Below are 17830 nucleotides of genomic sequence, written 5' to 3' on the forward strand. Positions count from 1 at the left end.
ACAATTGAAATCTAAGGTGGATGCTTTGGCGGAAGGTATTGAGTGTAAAGAGTTGCTGGATTTGGTTCATGTGTCTGAACAAGTGGGTAAGCATTCTTTGCAATGTGGTTTTGATGCTGTACAGGCCTCCTCGAGGGTGGCTGCCACTAGTTCTGTTCTTCGCAGGCATGCCTGGTTGAGGGATCAGAATTTAGCTGAGCATGTTAAGACAAGGATTTTGGATGCTCCTTTACAGTCTGATGTGTTGTTTGGTTCGCCTGTGGAAGCAGTTTTAAAGAAAATGGAGGACAAAGCTAAGTCTATGCAAACTGTTAAAGATGTTTTGCAGGTGCAGCCACCGAAGTTTAGTAGAAATTGGCCTGCTAAGGGGTGGACATATCCTGCTTATGATTCCCAGTCTAGGGGTAGGTCTAGACGTGGTAGGGGCAGAGCTCAAGGTTCTTTTAGGCCTAGAACAGGGAGTTCACCTGCTCAGACTTCTGGTGAGGGCAGGGGTCAGTCCTTTCGTAAACAGACCCAATGACCTGCCTTTTCAGCTACCAGTAGATTCTCGTCTGGTAGCTCCTTTGGGAGGAAGACTGTCTCTTTTCAAAGGAAATTGGGATTTAATTACTCAAGACAGATGGGTGTTGGATATCATTCACCACGGTTACAGGTTTTATTTCCATACAATGCCTCCTTTCAAAGGCATGCCAGACGTTCCTCCTCCACAAAGAAAAGAGGCTCACAAGCAAATTTCTCAGTTACTCCAGATGGGGGCCATTCAGACAGTTCCTGTATCAGAAAGGGGCCTAGGATTTTATTCTCGCCTGTTCCTAGTACCAAAGAAGGGGAACACGTGGAGACCAATTTTGGATTTATCTCTCCTCAACACTTATCTGGACATTCCCAAGTTCAAGATGTTGACGTTACAACAGCTTTTACCTCTGCTGGGCAAAGATCACTGGATGGTAACTTTAGATCTCAAGGAAGCTTACCTTCATGTGCCTATAAGGCTAAGTTGCAGGAAGTATCTGCGGTTTCGAGCTGGAAATTCTCATTATCAGTTCTCTGCATTGCCCTTTGGCTTATCTACTGCCAGAGTATTCACAAAGGTTCTGGCTCCAGTGATAGCTTACTTCAGGCTACAAGGAATTCAAATCTATCCTTACTTGGACGACTGCCTGATTCTGGCTCAAGAAAAGGAAGACCTTCTACAGCATCTGGAATATGTTATAGCAGTGCTAAGATGCCTAGGGTATTCTGTGAACGAAATAAAGTCCAGTCTAGTACCCTCTCAAGATATGTGCTTTCTGGGTGTGAGACTGAATACAGCAGCCCAGATGGCCTTTTAACCCCGGACAAACAAAAGAGTCTATCACTTTACTTCCATCAACTATCTCATCAGTCCGTGCTGACTGCAAGGACAGTCCTTCAAGCATTAGGGTTCATGGCATCTTGTATTCTGGTGCTTCCCAATGCCAAACTGCATATGAGGAAGCTACAATGGTATCTCAAAATGTATGGACACAGCACTGCCAGGATTTGGACACTGTCATTCAAATAATACCTTGCCTTCAAAAAGAATTTTTGTGGTGGGCTCAGGAATGTCACCTAAACAAGGGACTCTCTGTGACCCGGCCAGAGGCGAGTCAGATTTTAACGACAGATGCCTCGGACATTGCTTGGGGAGCTCATCTAAATGGAAAGTGGATACAAGACAAGTGGCCTGCCAGACTACAGCATCTACATATCAACATGAAGGAGATGTTAGCAGTCCAGTTTGCACTAATGGCTTTCAAGGAGTTACTTCTTCCAGGGCAGGTGTTGATTCTAACAGACAACACAACTGTCATGTGGTACATCAACAAGCAAGGGGGAACACATTCTTGTCCTCTATGCAGGCAAGCAATGATTTTATGGGAGACTGCGCTAAGCTTGCAACTAACTCTTCAGGCAAGGTTTCTGCCGGGAGCACAGAACTCCTTAGCAGATGTGTTAAGCAGACAAATCATGGATCCCCACAAGTGGAAACTGGATCTTCATGTATTTCAAAAATTGACAGTGTCATGGGGAACTCCAGACATAGATCTGTTCGCTTCTCCACTAAACCACCAGCTGCCAAAGTATTGCACAAAGGGGTTTCATCACACAGCTTGGAAAGTGGATGCTCTGTCTTTCAGTTGGAAAAACCTTCATGTGTATGCCTTTCCTCCTCTGCCTCTTCTTCCAAAGGTACTATTAAAGGTCAGACAAGACAGGCCAAGGATGATTTTGATAGCTCCAGATTGGCCTCGGCAACACTGGTACCCACTACTACGGAGTCTGGTAAGGAAGCCTCCATGGCCTTTACCTCTGATTCCTCATCTGTTATCTCAGAAGGACGGTCATCTGCTCAATGTCAAGCTTCACTCTCTTCATCTAACAGCCTGGCATATTCTGTGTTGAAACACAGCAGGTCTCAACTTCCTCAACAAGTTTTAAATGTGATTATGGAAGCTAGAAGACCTAGTACAAGGAAAGTGTACGCAGAAAAATGGAAGAGATTTTTATTTTGGAGTACAGCAAAGAATTTGGAGATTTCTGAGCCTAATTTGAGTGTGGCTCTTCAATATCTTACTGAGTTATTGGACAAAGGTTTGTCCTTCTCTTCCATTAAGATTCATGCTGCAGCAATTTCAGCTCACTATGATTGTGACCCACCATTGTTTTCGCATCCTTTGTTCAAGCAGTTTCTTAGAGGGGCAAAGAATATAAGACCCCCGTGAGCTCCTACTCCTGCTTGGGACCTCAATTTTGTGTTGGAAAAACTTACTCTACAACCTTTTGAGCCTGCGGCTACTGCTGAATTGAAATACTTGTCATGGAAGACTGCTTTTCTGTTGGCTATTACTTCTGCAAGAAGGGTGTCTGAGTTGCAGGCCCTTATGGCAGTAGAGCCCTTTTTGATTTTCCATAAGGATAGGGTATCATTACGTACTAATCCTTCCTTTATGCCTAAGGTGGTTTCTAGTGTGGCTTTAAACCAAACTATTCATTTGCCTACTTTTTATGCAGATGTACACAGGCAATTGCGTTATTATTTAAGCAGGACTAAGGATTTTAGGCAGTCTCAGCAGTTGTTTGTTTCTTTTGCTTTGAGTTCGCAGGGCAAGCCTGTGTCAAAACAAACTATTTCTAGGTGGATTGGCTTTTGCATTGCATTTTGTTATTCCCATCATGGCAAGGAGATTCCAGCTGGGATTAGGCCGCATTCCACTAGAGCTACTGCCACTTCAACAGCATTTCTAAGGGGGGTGGCAACTAAGGATATTTTGGAAGCAGCTACTTGGAGTTCAGTGCATACTTTCTCTAAGCATTATCACCTTCCTATCTACTCTAAGTCTAGGGCTGGTTTTGCCACAGCTGTTTTGCAAGGCATGTTGTCAGCTCCTGCTTCTTTATGATTTGCCAGCCTCCCTTACCTCTGCTTTGGGATTCTACCCAATAGTAAGGACTGCAGCAATGGGGAACGAAGAACATAGTACAGTTTTGTACCTACCATAAATGTAGATGTTCGAGGATCCCCATTGCTGCAGTCCAATTTACCTCCCTCCTTCCCTCTGTGTTTAGGGGTGGTTGTGTAGGTGAGGTTACATGCTGATATTTTTGTATATATTCTTGTATATATTGTACATATTTTTGGTGCAGGTATTTTGGGCCTTGTCTTTTTAGGGTCTTCTGACATCTGGGGCAAGAAAAGACTGAGGATATGACGTCGGTCATGCGCATTAGTACCCTGACGTACTGACGTCAGTCTAATGCGCCCTGACCGACGTCAGCCATATACTCTGGTATTCGGGCCGACTGGACAGCGGACTACCCAATAGTAAGGACTGCAGCAATGGGGATCCTCGAACATCTACATTTATGGTAGGTACAAAACTGTACTTTTCACATGCTGAAGTACCAGCAACATATTATGGAACTTATTAAACAAAAAGTGGCAACCTTTTCAGACTGTGCAGAAAATAAAGAATTGTAGGAGCTTATGCACTCTGCAAGCCAAGTCAGCAAGCATACTTTGCAGTGTGGCTGTGATGCCCTAGAAGCATCTTGCTGGGCAGCTGTCACTGGCTCTGTATGGAGAAGACATGCTTGGCTGAAGGAGCAGACCTTGCCAGACCATGTCAAATCAAAGTTACTAAACGCTCCTTTGAATAAGGACTGTTTGTTTGGCACCAAAGCAGAAGAGGTTCTTAAAAAGATGGAAGAAAATGCAAAGTCTATGCTGACTGTTAAAGAATTCTTACAAGTGCAACCCCATAGATTCAGTAGGCATTGCCCTTCCAAACAGTGATCCTTTCCAGCACCCTCCAGGCCTTCTCAAACCAAAACCAGGGTAAACAGACCACCCAGACTTCAGTTTCAGGGTATACAGAGATCTAAGCAATGGAGTGCCCCCACCCCTAAAGCAGGGAGTGGTAAGCCACCTCCTTATGGAAAAAGCTCACAATGACTTCTTTACTCCACTCCCCAGCCATGCCCAATTGCTTGTGCCCTTAGGAGGAAAACTTGCCCTTCATGCAAAAAACTGGATGTCCATCACTCAGGACCGGTGGGTCCTCAATATTGTATCCCAGGGGTACAAATTTTATTTCCATTCACTGCCAACCACAAGTGGGTTTCCAGACCTTCCTCCAAACCAGTGGACAGAGGCTCAAAACCAAGTACTTTCCCTGCTCAATAGAAGAGCTATTCAGCCGGTTCCAGTAGAACAGAGGGGTCAAGGATTCTACTCCAGACTCTTCCTGGTACCCAGGAAAGAGGGCTCTTGGCGCCCAATCCAGGATCTTTCCATTCTCAACACCTTGCTGGTGGTACCAAAATTTAAAATGCTTACCCTGAAAGGTTCTTTCTATGCTAGCCACAGATGCCTGGTTAGTCACCCTAGACTTAAAAGAAGCCTATCTGCATATCCCCATAAAGGAATCATGCAGAAACTATCTACATTTCAGGGCAGGGTCTATGCATTATCAGTTTTCTGCACTTCCCTTTGGCTTATCTACTGCCCCCAGAGTATTCACAAAATGCCTGGCTCCAGCCATTGCATACTGCAGGCAGAGAAATATCCAAATTTACCCGTACTTGGACGACTGCCTGATTCAGGCGGACAGTCAGGAATTGCTGCTGCAGCACCTGACATTTGTGGAAAACCTTCTCACTTCCTTGGGGTACACCATCAACGAAAAGAAATCAAAACTGGTACCCAGTCAAAAGATTGTATTCCTGGGAGCAAGCTTGGACACAACTTCCCAGACGGCATTCCTCACCTCAGAAAAACAAGTCTATCTGACAGACTACTTCAAACAAATGGCCACCAGAACCCAACTATCTGCAAGAAAAATACTGCAAGCCCTAGGGTTCATGGCCTCATGTATACTGTTAATTCCATATGCTAGACTGCATATGAGTAAACTCCAATGATACTTAAAAAGTCTTTGGTGCCAACATTCTCAGGACCTAGAAACAGTCATTCCTATCATACTCTGTCTAAGGACAGAGTTCCTCTGGTAGGCAGAAGCATGCAACCACAACAAGGGACTGCAATTTACTCAACCCCAAGCCGCCCAGACCCTAACCACAGACGCACCAGACTATGCCTGGGGGGCACACATGGACAGAATTGTGTATTCAGGGCCACTGGAGTCCAAGTCAAATTCATCTGCACATCAACCAAAAAGAGATGCTAGCTGTACAGAATTCCCTGACAGCTTTCAGATCCCTAATCTTTCCAGGACAACTGCTAATAAAAATAGACAACACCACAGTTAATGTGGTACATCAACAATCGTGGGGAACCCATTCCTACCCACTCTACAGGCTAGCCATGGCCCTATGGAACACGGCCTTGGACATTCAAGTCCATCTGCAAGCTCAATTCCTGCCAGGCAAACAAAACTTGCTGGCAGATAACTTAAGCAGAAATCTCCTAGAGTCACACGTGTGGCAATTGGAGCACATCACCTTCAACCTTCTGATCCAGAAATGGGGGACCCCAGAGGTGGAGCTCTTTGCCTCCCCCTACAACCACCAGCTCAGCAAATTCTGCACCAGGAATCCTTGCAACAGGGACTGGAAAGTGGGATGCCCTATCTTTTCAGTGAGTAAATCTCTCAATCTATGCCTTTCCACCTCTGTCCTTCCTTTCAAGAGTATTACTCAAGATAAAACAGGACAGACCAAGGACAATTCTGATTGCCCCAGACTGGCCATGCCAGCACTGGTACCTACTCCTGCGCAGCCTGACATCAGTGCCACCCTGGCACCTACACCAAAATCCAACCCTCCTCTCTCAGCATGGGACAGATTCTGCATCTACAACTGCAAACCCTAAATATCGCAGCCTGGCTTATTCCTTGAATTCTCTCCCAGCAACTTTAAGCAAACAGATGTTGGATGTCATTCTTGAAGTCAGAAGACCCAGTACAAGAAAATCCTATGCTGATAAGCGGAAAAGGTTCTGCGCATGGGTTCAGTCTAAAGGAGAGGACGCAACACTGCCCTCTCTGCCTCTTATCCTGGATTATTTGGTAGATCTACTCCACAAAGGCTTGCCCTTCTCCTCCATTAAGATACATGCCACAGCCATTTCTTCTCATTACAACACTGAGCCACCTCTCTTCTCGCACCCTCTTATCAAACAGTTCCTGAGAGGGGCAAACAACTTAAAGCCACCAAGGAGAGCACCCACCCCTGCTTGGAACCTTAACTTTGTACTGGAAAAGCTCACTCTTCCCCTTTGAACCTGCTGTATCAGCAGAGTTAAAATTCCTCTCTTTGGAAAACAGCCTTGCTTCTAGCCATCACTTCAGTTAGAAGAGTGTCCGTGGAACTCTTCATTACTTTCCATGCTGACAGGGTTTCCCTCAGGACTTAACCCTTCCTTTATGCCTAAAGTGGTGTCCAGTGTGGCTCTCAATCAATCCATCCATTTGCCAGCCTTCTTCCCTAATCCTCAAAATAAAGGGGAAAGGATCCTGCACTCCTTGGATGTGCACAGACCTACCTTGATAGGACTAAGTCCTTCAGCAAATCTGACCAGCTACTAGTCAACTTTGCAACAGGGGCAGAGGGCAAGGCCATTTCAAAACAAACCGTTTCCAAATGGATAGCACACTGCATCCATTTCTGCTACAAACACCATGTGAAACCAACCCCTCAGGGGGCCAGAACACATTCCACTAGGGCAACATCTACCTCTACTGCATTTCTCAGGGGAGTCCCTACCAGGGACATCCTGGAGGCTGCTTCCTGGAGTTCTGTACACACCTTCACCAAGCATTACCACCTTCTTATCTTTTTCAAATCCAGGGCAGGATTTCCTACAGCAGTCTTGCAAGGCATACTAGCCAGCCCTCACTCTTCATGACTGCCTCCTCCCTTCTTCAGCTTTGGGAATCCACCCAAGTGTGATGACTGCAACAGTGAAACACGAAGAACATAGTACAGTTGTGTACACTTACCATAAATGTAGATGTGCAAGGTATTTACTGTTGCAGTCCTGCTTTCCCTCCCTCCACCCCCCTGTTTTTCTGTCTATTACTAACCTCTTCTGGGGTTTTGGTATTGGTATTTAGGTTTTACTGGTGGTTTTCCCCACCATAACCTAGCTCCCTATTTGTGGGGGTCCTGACATTTGGGGCAAGAAAAACTGATGTAATGATGTTGGCTGCCTGTTTTTATACCCCTGACAACCTGATGTCAGTCCTGGAGCGACAGCATCCGACGCAGAAATACAAAGTCACTGGTATTCGGGCCGACTGTGTTATGACTGCAACAGTGAATACACTCTAACATCTACATTTATGGTAAGTGTACACAACTGTACTGTATACACACCTTCTAACCTTGCTTTTAGAGAAATTAACTAACTGACTCAAATTACTAAATATTTGATTTCTCAGTCCTTCAACAAAGTTATGCTGGACCCTCTAGCTGCAGAATTAGAGCAGCAAATGCAGGATCTACTTTTCCAGGCCACTCAAATAGCCAGACTTCGCATTAAGTGCAGTTACGAAGCTGTGGATGCATTCTGTAGGACAGCAGCTAATGGATCTGTTATTCACAGATATGCATGGTTTCATAGCTAGCTTATTACTGAGCATTTCAAGTCAAAACTCTCCTTAGACAAAGACCTTTTGTTTGATCCACAGGCTGTGCCAGTCTGTTCAAAACTGTCCAAGACCAAGGTAAGACAATGAAAGACTTCAGGCAGATTCTACTTGCCTTATTTCCTGGATACCACAGGAAGTACTCACTTAAATCTACATCCTTCCTTTGAAGGAGATCTAAGGCATCTCAAAAATGAAGGCAAAAACCCTAGGTAATCTAACAAACCTCATAGGGAACCTCCATCTGGGAGGCCTCTGTTTTGGAAATAAAAATATGTGACTAACTTTACAGCATCCCTACCCTTGCTTTCAGCCTCCTAACTCCTCTTTTCAAAAGACTGCTGCTCTTTGTGGCCTAGTAGGCAACTATTACCACAGACAGACAAATGGGTCCATTCCCTCAACAAGGATGATTGTCACGTCCTGGGAAAATATGCCGCCTCTGAAAGGCATGGCACATTCGTCTTACAATCAGTTATCTCTGCTTGCTCCCGTTATTGAATCAGGGCACCATCAAACAAGTCCCAAAAAACTTCACAGGAAAAGATTCTATTCCAGAACCTTTCTGGTGCAAAGAAATGGAAAATGGGTACCTTTTCTAGACCTTTCTCTCCTAAACACTTTCTTGAAAAATACCAATTTTCAAAATGCTCTCTTCCCACTGTTTTGCCTTTCATTCTTCCTCAGGCCTTTCTAGTGTCCCTAGATCTGAAGGATGCCTATATTCACTTACCTGGTTGACCTCCTTACAGGAGTTTCTGCAGGTGTTTCTCTGGCTTCTCACATTTTCACTTTGCTGCTCTGCCTTTTGGTATTTTCACAGCACCAGCAGTGTTCATAGTGTCTTGTACCAGTGGTGGCATTCTGCCACACCTAGGGTATTCAGATTATTCCATAACTGGACAACCTGCTGCTCCAAGCTGTCTCTTCAGGAGTCCTTCTTCAGCATCTAGAGTTCAGTCTCCAACTCCTGTCAAATTTGGCTTTTGAAGTCAACTACAAAAAATCCCACATGGTTCCTACACAGGGCCTGGTTTTCCTGGGTTGCGGACTAGACACAAAGAAAATGCATGCATTTCTCCCTCAGGAGAAAGATAGTTCATTCAGGCATGGCTTACTCTTCTATAAAAGTTCATTGGTCGGCTATCAATGCCTGCCTGCCTCTCAAGCCCCCTCCGCTTATGGCTAGAGCGGAAGTCAAGCTTTTGCTAAGGAGAGTCCTGCATCTTAACTCACCAAGGAAAAACCCAGCTGTCCCCCAGCTCATTTTTGTGCTGAAAAAGGCTACATCGCCACCCTTTGAACCAGCATCGTCTACCTCTTTAAAATTCTGCATTTGGAAAACTATTCTACTCTTTGCTTTTTCCTCAGATCAGAGATTTTCTGAGATGCAGGGTCTTGTGGCCATTCCACCTTTTCTTATTTTCCACAAGGACAGGGCGACTGTCAGGACTAATCCATCCTTCCTGCTTTAGGTATTGAATGAGCTGTCCTTCAATCCACTGTTCACTTACCCACTTTCTTTCCCAATCCTCACAATAGTGGGGAAAGAATCTTATGTTCTTTGGACATTCACAGACAACTAAGGATTTTATCTGGACAAAACTAAATATTTCAAGATCTAAGATGGCCCAGCCAATCTCCAAACAAACTGTTTCAACTTAGATCTGTAAGGCCATCTCCTTCTGCTATTTACACTATGGCAAATCCTTGCCTTCTTATCCAAAAGCGCATTCCACTAGGACAGTGGCTTCTGCAGAGACTTTTCACAAGGGAGTACATGCCAGATTTATCTTGTCAGCTGCTACTTGGTCCTCTGTATACACCTTCAATAAACACTACAAAATTGATACCTTCTCGAGATCCAGGGCTTCCTTTGCTAGGTCTGTCCTGTCTAGACTGCTAGACAGCTCATCTGCGCTATAGCCAACCACCCTTCTGCCTACCTCCTTCAGCTCTGCGAGTCACCCATATGTCAGGATTGCTGCAACACTGATTTCAGTTAGGATGCAGTACAGTGGTGGAAGGACGTAACATAGCAGTAGCTGTCCTTCTGATCACTTCACTCTTGCAGTATTCTTTCCCACCCTCCTTCCCCTCTTCTCTGGCTAACTTCAGCCGCTGCCTTCTTTTTCCCCTCTGGTTTAACCTCTGCTCTGCTACATGGAAACAATAGTTTACTTACCTATTCAAGCTACACTCCATCCTAGCTGACCAGTCTCCTTGTCTTAGTAGTCTTCAGGCCACTGGCTTTGAGATGCTCATAGGTATATGCTCATACGTCTGTCTGTATACCCCTATGCTTATGAACTGAGGTCATGCATTGAAGATACAACTGAAGGGAGGTAAAGCTATGGTATCCTGGCTAGATGTCAGTGGTGACAACCCATATGTTGGGAATCCTGCAAAAGTTTTCAGTAGGACATCTACTGTTAAGGAAAATTCTTACACAACTGTACTTTTCCCTGTGCCTTCCAACTGTACTTTTCCCTATGCCTTCCAGTACCTCTTCTCCTTCAGCTACTACAAAAGGCAATATTGGGGAAAAAATTGCTATTGATAATTCCATTTTGGTCAAAGCAGCACTGGTTCTTCCTTCTAGTGCTAAGAAAGGACAGACCGGTTAATACTGTCTCAGTCCATGAGCATCTTAACACAGAAAAAGAAGTCATCAACCCTAGCCTGTAGACCTTAAATCTGACAGAATGGAGTAAGATGTTAACTTTGCATACCCATCTACCCTACATCTTCAGGTTGCTCTGTTGTTGACCATGGACAAAAAGGAGACTATATTCCACATCACTATTCACAAGGATTGCAGGAAGTTCCTCATATTTATAATCTGGGTGGAACAGTTTCATCTCACCTCATTGCCATTTGGGCTTTTCTCTGCTGCCAGAGTATTAACAAAATGCTTAGCTGTGGTATTTAACCTGATCAGGATGAAAGAGAGCCAAGTTTTTTCATACCTAGATGATTGCCATCTTTTGGCCAAATCTATGAAGAACTTTGCAGTTCCCTGAAATACAGACTCCATTGCCTGATTTCTATGGGGGAAGTTCTTCAATCTTCACAAGTTTAACCTTACCCTAACCCACACAAAGATCTTTTTTTGAGGAGTATTAGATACAAAATCCATCAGGTTCCCTCATAAAAAAGTGTGGTGCTACTCTTTCTCAAGTCAAATGGCATAGAAAGCCACATGACACTGGGAGCCTTCCTGATGCACTGGGCTATTAAGTTATCTTCCATCTGAGCAGGCTGTTTATACAGAAAATCAGTGATACTTAGAAACGTATGGGAATAATGCTGTCACCCTCTGTGGAGAGTTTTACCCATCCAGTGGGAGTTCATGTGCTTGAAGGTAGCATGTGAAGATCAATCTGGAGAGCTATTTGTGACTCTGAGGGTCTCGGACATTGACCACATTTGTCAGATTTTGCCTGAGGAGTTTACATAGGCCTTCAGAGGTTCCACTTTAAGTGGAGCCAAGCAGATACATGCTATGGAGATGCACCCACTCTACTCTCCCTTTCAAGTCTTTTATTCAGACTGTAAGGTAAGAGTCTTGAAAATTGTAACAGACAAGTATTTCCATAATGTAGTACATCAACAAGAGCAGGGAACATCTACTACTGTCGGCTATGGAGAGAAGCAGAATGCCATATGATCTAGCCTTGGAATAGAGACTTCATCAACAGGCCTGTTTTATCCGGAACTCGCATTGCACACAGCCTTCCTGAGCAGGTCTGCTCCAAGCATTCATGAGAAGACCCAGAGAGAGAGAGACCTATTTGCCTCCTCTCATAACCACCAGCTGAAGACATTTTGCTCTATGTATTCAAGCAGGAAGTTCTCAGTGATAAAGACACTCTGAATCTTGTGTAACAGGAAACTCTTGTATGCCTTTCCTGCATTTCCCCTTCTGAAAAGGGTGCTGATGAAAGCAAGTGGGGGAAAAGGCAAGACTTTTACTGATCCCCTCATTGTAGCTGAAACAACTATAGTCCTCCAGCTGGTGCAGAATTTCACAGAACCATCTTTGGAGCTGCTAGTACCTTGCTTATTGCTGGCTTAACAAGAGAGAAGGCTTGTCTACCCAACAGTAAAGTGCCTCAGACTGGGAGCATGAATGATAGGAACTTGGTTCCACACTGGGACAGCTTCCCTGCTGAGATGGTGTGTATCTTGTAGGAAGCCAAGAAACCTACTGCAAGCAGATTTTACCTAACAACACTTTGAAGATTCCCTGCTTCTCATTGTAGTGCAGTGCCTACCGCAGTTTTGGTTTCAGATTTTACAGGGCTTTTTGAGAGTGGTCTAGTTTATGTCTCATTTAAAGTCCACCTGCTAGCCACTGCAGCCTGATGACATAGGAACTCTCTCTTGATATCTACCAGTGTGAGTAAATGGTTCTTACTCATTACATATGAGTGACATCTCCAGGTGTTTCTGTAACTACATCACACTAACACCTCTAGGAGTCAAATATTGCTTGTTCATGTTTGCATTAGTATTTCCAAAACCATACTACATACAAAGTATTAAAAGATTTCATCATAAAGCTTACATAGTGGTAAACGGAACTATGTTGATATTTGACCTTTGTCTAGTGAAGGTATCAATTGTTCATATAATATTTGTGTCATAAATTTCATATTTTTCTAAATGTCTTGGCGATCGTGTAGCACAAACAGAACTCTGCTTAGCCATGTATGAAAGCCCTCAGCTGTTTAAACAAAATGCTGCTGACAGTGTTTGTGTAAATTGGCTTACTGTGAGTTATGAAATCCTGTTTTAAGACCAAGAACCTGAAGAATATTAGCACTGTAAAAATAGTTTGTGCTGAAGAACTTGCTAGTTACACTTCTAGGTAAATGTATATAAACCGTCCATCCTCATCCCCTGTTCCCATTTTGCACACGGGGTCGGGGTGTCACTTCAGCAATGACAATCATCTCGAGCCAAGGTTTACACCACCAGGTGGCTGTCCCTGCAGTGGTAGTTCATTCACACCACTTACTCGCGCGCGCACACTCTCACCTACAGCCAGTTTTAGAGTCCATTCCACCTATAACATGTCTTTGGAATGTGGGAGGAAACCAGAGCACCTGGAGGAAACCCACATGACTGCAGGGATGACATGCAGACTCTGCACAGAAGGCACCCCAGCCGAGAATCGAACAGGAGAATATCTTGCTGTGAGGCGACAACGCTAACAGTTGCACCACCGTGGGCATCCTGAACATTAGTTAGAATCCAACAATGTCCTGACATTTCAAACAAAAAGCTTAGGCTGTGCTCCTTGGAAGTTGCAGTGCTAACTTCCAGAGCCTCATTGGAGGAAATGAGTTAAAAGGAGTTCATGCTAGGTTACCACCTCTCCCCCTTTGAGAAAGACCATTCCTATTTGGGCAGTTATGTCCTGAGAAAAAAATGAAAAAATGGCAAATGTCCTGAGATTTAAGGATCAAAAAAAATTTGTACGTTTTCTTTAGTTGCATAAAACAGTACTTTTGTATCTGAAATACCTTAATATTGTAAGAAATTGCACAAGCAACTCAAATACTACAATAATAAGCTTTTTTGGCAAAAAATAAAGTCTTGTCCTTTGCAATGGTATGGGTATGTTTTGTCCTGGAAAAAAAACACTTTTCTATAAAAAAATGTCCAACTTTGGGCATTTGAAAAGGTGACAGTCTTAAAATTGGGAGGACCACAGCTGCAGTCTACATAACTACAAAATTAAATGTGCAGTTCTATGAAATAGGTACAATGTTTATGTTCGTAGTAGCTTGGAATATTTCCCTTAATTTGAGATACCACTATCTTGGAGTTAGTATGATGTGGCAGGGGTGTAGGGGTGTGGAAGCAGTCTTGCATAAATAAAAAAAAGCATTCATAACACTGGAGCAAGATTTAGGACTCAGTTGTGGGTTTAGCATTTTCAAATAGAGACTCTCAAGGAAGCTAATTCTCCTTTTCTTGGGATTTTAGTTTTTTAATAGAAAAGCTTACTCGGCATCTCTCTCAGATCCATCCTATGCATCAGCATGAAAGTACTTATCATGAAAAGAATATGTTCTTGATGACCATTGCTTCAGTAGGGAAAATTTTAGATCTGCTGGCCTTACTGTGCAGAAAGCCTTAAACATATTTGACTTAACTTAGGTCATAGTTAACTGAACCAAGCTATCCAGTGACCAGTATTTTATACAAGACTACTGGGTAAGAGGGGAAGCAGCTATGTCTAATGGACATACACAGGCAATAGACTGAGAGAACCAAGGGCCTCAGGCAGACTTGACTAGCTTTACATATCATTCATGCTATGGAAACTCTGCAGACCAGGATCTAAACAGATCTTATCCAAATGAGTAACAGGTTGTATTGCATGCCGTTATGCTCACCTTGGCAAGATCTTGCAAGGGCAGGTCATCTTCTGTTCCAAGCATGCAGCTTACTGCTGCAGACTTTTGCAAAAAATAAAAAAAAAGTGCCAGCCCAGAATATATGTTGGGCAGCAGCCTGAACTACTGTAAACACCCTTTGCCAAGTATTACAAGCTGGATACACAGTACATTCCAGGAGCAGGGCCAGTTTTGCCTCCGCTGTCCTACAGAATACATTACCTCCTCCATCCTAGAACTGTGGTCAAGTTTCTGTATGGTGGCAAACGCATCTAATGTTGTTTCCAAGCATAATGAATGATACTCCAGTCATAATTGTTGTGATGGGGCATTGTATGGTTGTGTGAACATACTCAACTTAACAGTAAATGTTTAAATAGTGAGGTCACTTCTGTAGTGTATTCTCCCCTCTTTTTGCCCTCAGGTAGGCTACACTAGCTTCTTTTAAAACCCAGTGTTGGAGAGGGGGGGATCTGGCAGTCTGGCATGGAGAGCAGCTTCCTGCACATTTCCCTGTTTTTCTTGGCTGAAGGCATAGACTAACTTAACCATGACCTAATGGTGCTGTCAGGGTGGGGGGGGGTCAGACACAACTGTTGTTTTTTCCTTTGCAGTAGAAAACAACTGAGGATGGCATGTGTTGCCATCATTTTTCTGCTGAGCATCCTGTTGACATCCTTAGCATGGGGATGAGACCATTTCCACTCTCAATATTTGCAAAGCTCTGGAAGTCAGCGGAGATTGATGTGTGTCTGTGGCTAATTCACAGGTGTGATGAATTATAATGCAACACAGATTCTATTATTCAGACCTCCACTGTTATGGGGGGGTATGCTCACACAACTGCACTTTTTCAAGATGTATTTGTAATGTCAGTTTTTTCTGAAAGTGTATTTAATTTAGATGTTGTGTAGTCATTTGTAATTGTTATTATCCATTTGTGCCACAACTTAAAAGCATAAGTAAATAATGCATTTTAACCACAGATGAGGAATGTAGAATATAATTTTCCAGATTTACACATTTCTTTTGCTGAAACTAAATGGTACATTCAGCCAACTTTAGCATGAGCTACTATGCATGTGAAAAAAAAAAATATATATATATATATATATATATATATATATATATATATATATATATATATATATATATATATATATTTTTTTTTTTTTTTTGTATCAGTGTCCTTTTCATTGCAGTCCTTCCATGCATTTATTTTCCTTAAGCTTTACCCTCCTGCGTATCAGAAAGAGTAATATCTTATCCCAGAAAGTAGGTGGAGTCTATCAGTTATTACACCCCACTTTGTTCCCCAGCTGGTGGTGGAATTGTCCTACAGACAGTGGCATGCTTACAGTAAGTAAATATGACGGTTATAGAAGAAACAGCAAAATTGAGATGAGAAAATCAGCCAGGAATGACAAATGGACCATGGGTGTCAAGGGATGACCCCTTCAGCCAAATCATAGCCTCTCCAGCTGTGACTGTTATATTTCCTCCTTAGTTCCTTTCCCAGAACTCTTCTTCAGGGAGAATTGGGGTGCATATATTATGAAAGCAGGCCATACCATAGTGTTCAGGCAGCTTCCTCCTTTTTTAGGCATTCTTCCCAGTATACCCAAGAACCACATGTTACTGTCTATACTTCTTTATCAGCCGTTCCGCTGTAAAGCCATTGAGAAAGAACCTCAGTCAGAATATGAGGATGTTTTTTTGCTTCAGATTTTTCCTGGCAAATCACCCTCAGAAAATTCTATGTGGCTGTTTCTCAAGCCTCTGGTAGGGAAGTCTGACTAGCTTGTGTTTCCATGCATGTGCCTGTCCCTCCAAGGCACCCATCCTCCCCTGCCAGCACCTCCGATGTCTAAGCCGCTAATCAGATACGCATCACCAGGGCCATAGTCTGAGCTTTGTCCCTCTACCCCACATTCCTGGCAGTCTAGAAACAGAAAATGGGTTCTGCATAAACATTTCTAAAAGATATATTGTAGGCTGCTCCTATGGTCTGCTGCTAAAGCCTACCTTTACTACTTTCAGTTTTCCTAGTTCATTCTGAGAACAATGCAGCATTGATCCTTATGATGATCTCTTCTGCTAAAGGTGCAGTTGTCCTGGTTCTCTTTTGCAACAGTTTTCCTATCACTCAATCATCTATGATTATGGCAAGTATCCTTAAACTTCTGTACTCCCCGGATTGAATCTCAGACTCTAGAGATGTGATGTGGAAAATGTAGGCCTTGTTTTTGATGCATCTGGATTTTAGCACACATTTTGTAACAGTTTGTCTGAGGTATCACAGTAGTACATATATGGCTTAGCATTCATTCCCATTGCTGTTTATTGACTGATGAGGTGTGATGCTTGTATCATTTCTTAAGGCATGTTTCAGATTTTGTTGCCAAAAAGCATGCCCAGACACTGCCAGTCATACTGAAAGGAGTTAGCATTCCATATTCTTGTGTAAACTGTTACATATCTGATTTCCTTTGCCATTTAGGAGAACATCATCTCTCCAATGGAGGACTCCCCTGTCCCTGAGATGTCTGGCAAAGACACAGATGGAGCAAGCACATCTCCTCGTAGCCAGAACAAGGCATTTAGGTAAGTCGTATAGCTGGAAATATTTCTGCAATTATAAAACAGTAGTTTGAGGTTGTGAGCATTTTTTTCTATGCTAAATTCTATTATGCACTTGAATGAGCAGTTCCTTTGGGAGACAGAGTAGCTTTTTGCACTATTTCAGAATTCATTAACTGGACAAAGGAAATCAAATGTATTCAGATTAGTTTGGGATAAAGGTTGTTTAGGAAAAAAATTGTTCCTATCCCAGATAGTTCAGTTCGGACCATTTCTTTACATCCTAATTTTGTTGACACCTGGCATCCTTGTCTTTGGATGTATTAGGCTGCTTGTAGCTTTTAGTCCCTTCACTTGTATTAAAGTCAACCAGACACTTTAACATTGCAAAACAAGAAGCAAAGATGTGTCACTGACAGTACTTACCAGACAATAACAGGCAGCAATAGTACTAACAACGTGAAAGATGTTAACAGAACATGGATTTGTGCTACTGTATGTACAGCTGTTAATCTTGTGATATTATATAACTCAAAAAAAAAAAAGAATATTTAGATGTGGAGTGATTTAACCAGTTCTTAAAATAACAGGTTCAGAAGCAGTGACAGTCGGAGTTTGAATAGAAGTGGGAAGTTATAAATGTCACCCTTCAGACCCCTCCACCAGATTAGTGTTACTCAGGACCACTATGGCACACCTTATAACAGT

At 43.1% G+C, this 17830-nt stretch overlaps 1 protein-coding gene across 1 annotated transcript in view; it reads left to right on the forward strand.

Moving 5' to 3' along the window:
* The window catches only part of LOC122806877 (transcriptional adapter 3), a gene marked incomplete at its 5' end in the record, with an annotated part of 234519 nt that overhangs the window by 135425 nt on the left and 81264 nt on the right, over positions 1-17830 (forward strand). Inside the window, 1 exon segment of the mRNA XM_044077649.1 lies at positions 17043-17146. Within this exon segment, the coding sequence (XP_043933584.1) occupies positions 17043-17146 (104 nt within the window).

This window comes from Protopterus annectens, chromosome 7.part0 (genome assembly GCF_019279795.1).
Source record: "Protopterus annectens isolate FY-2018-M chromosome 7.part0, PAN1.0, whole genome shotgun sequence".
Classification (NCBI taxonomy): domain Eukaryota; kingdom Metazoa; phylum Chordata; order Ceratodontiformes; family Protopteridae; genus Protopterus; species Protopterus annectens.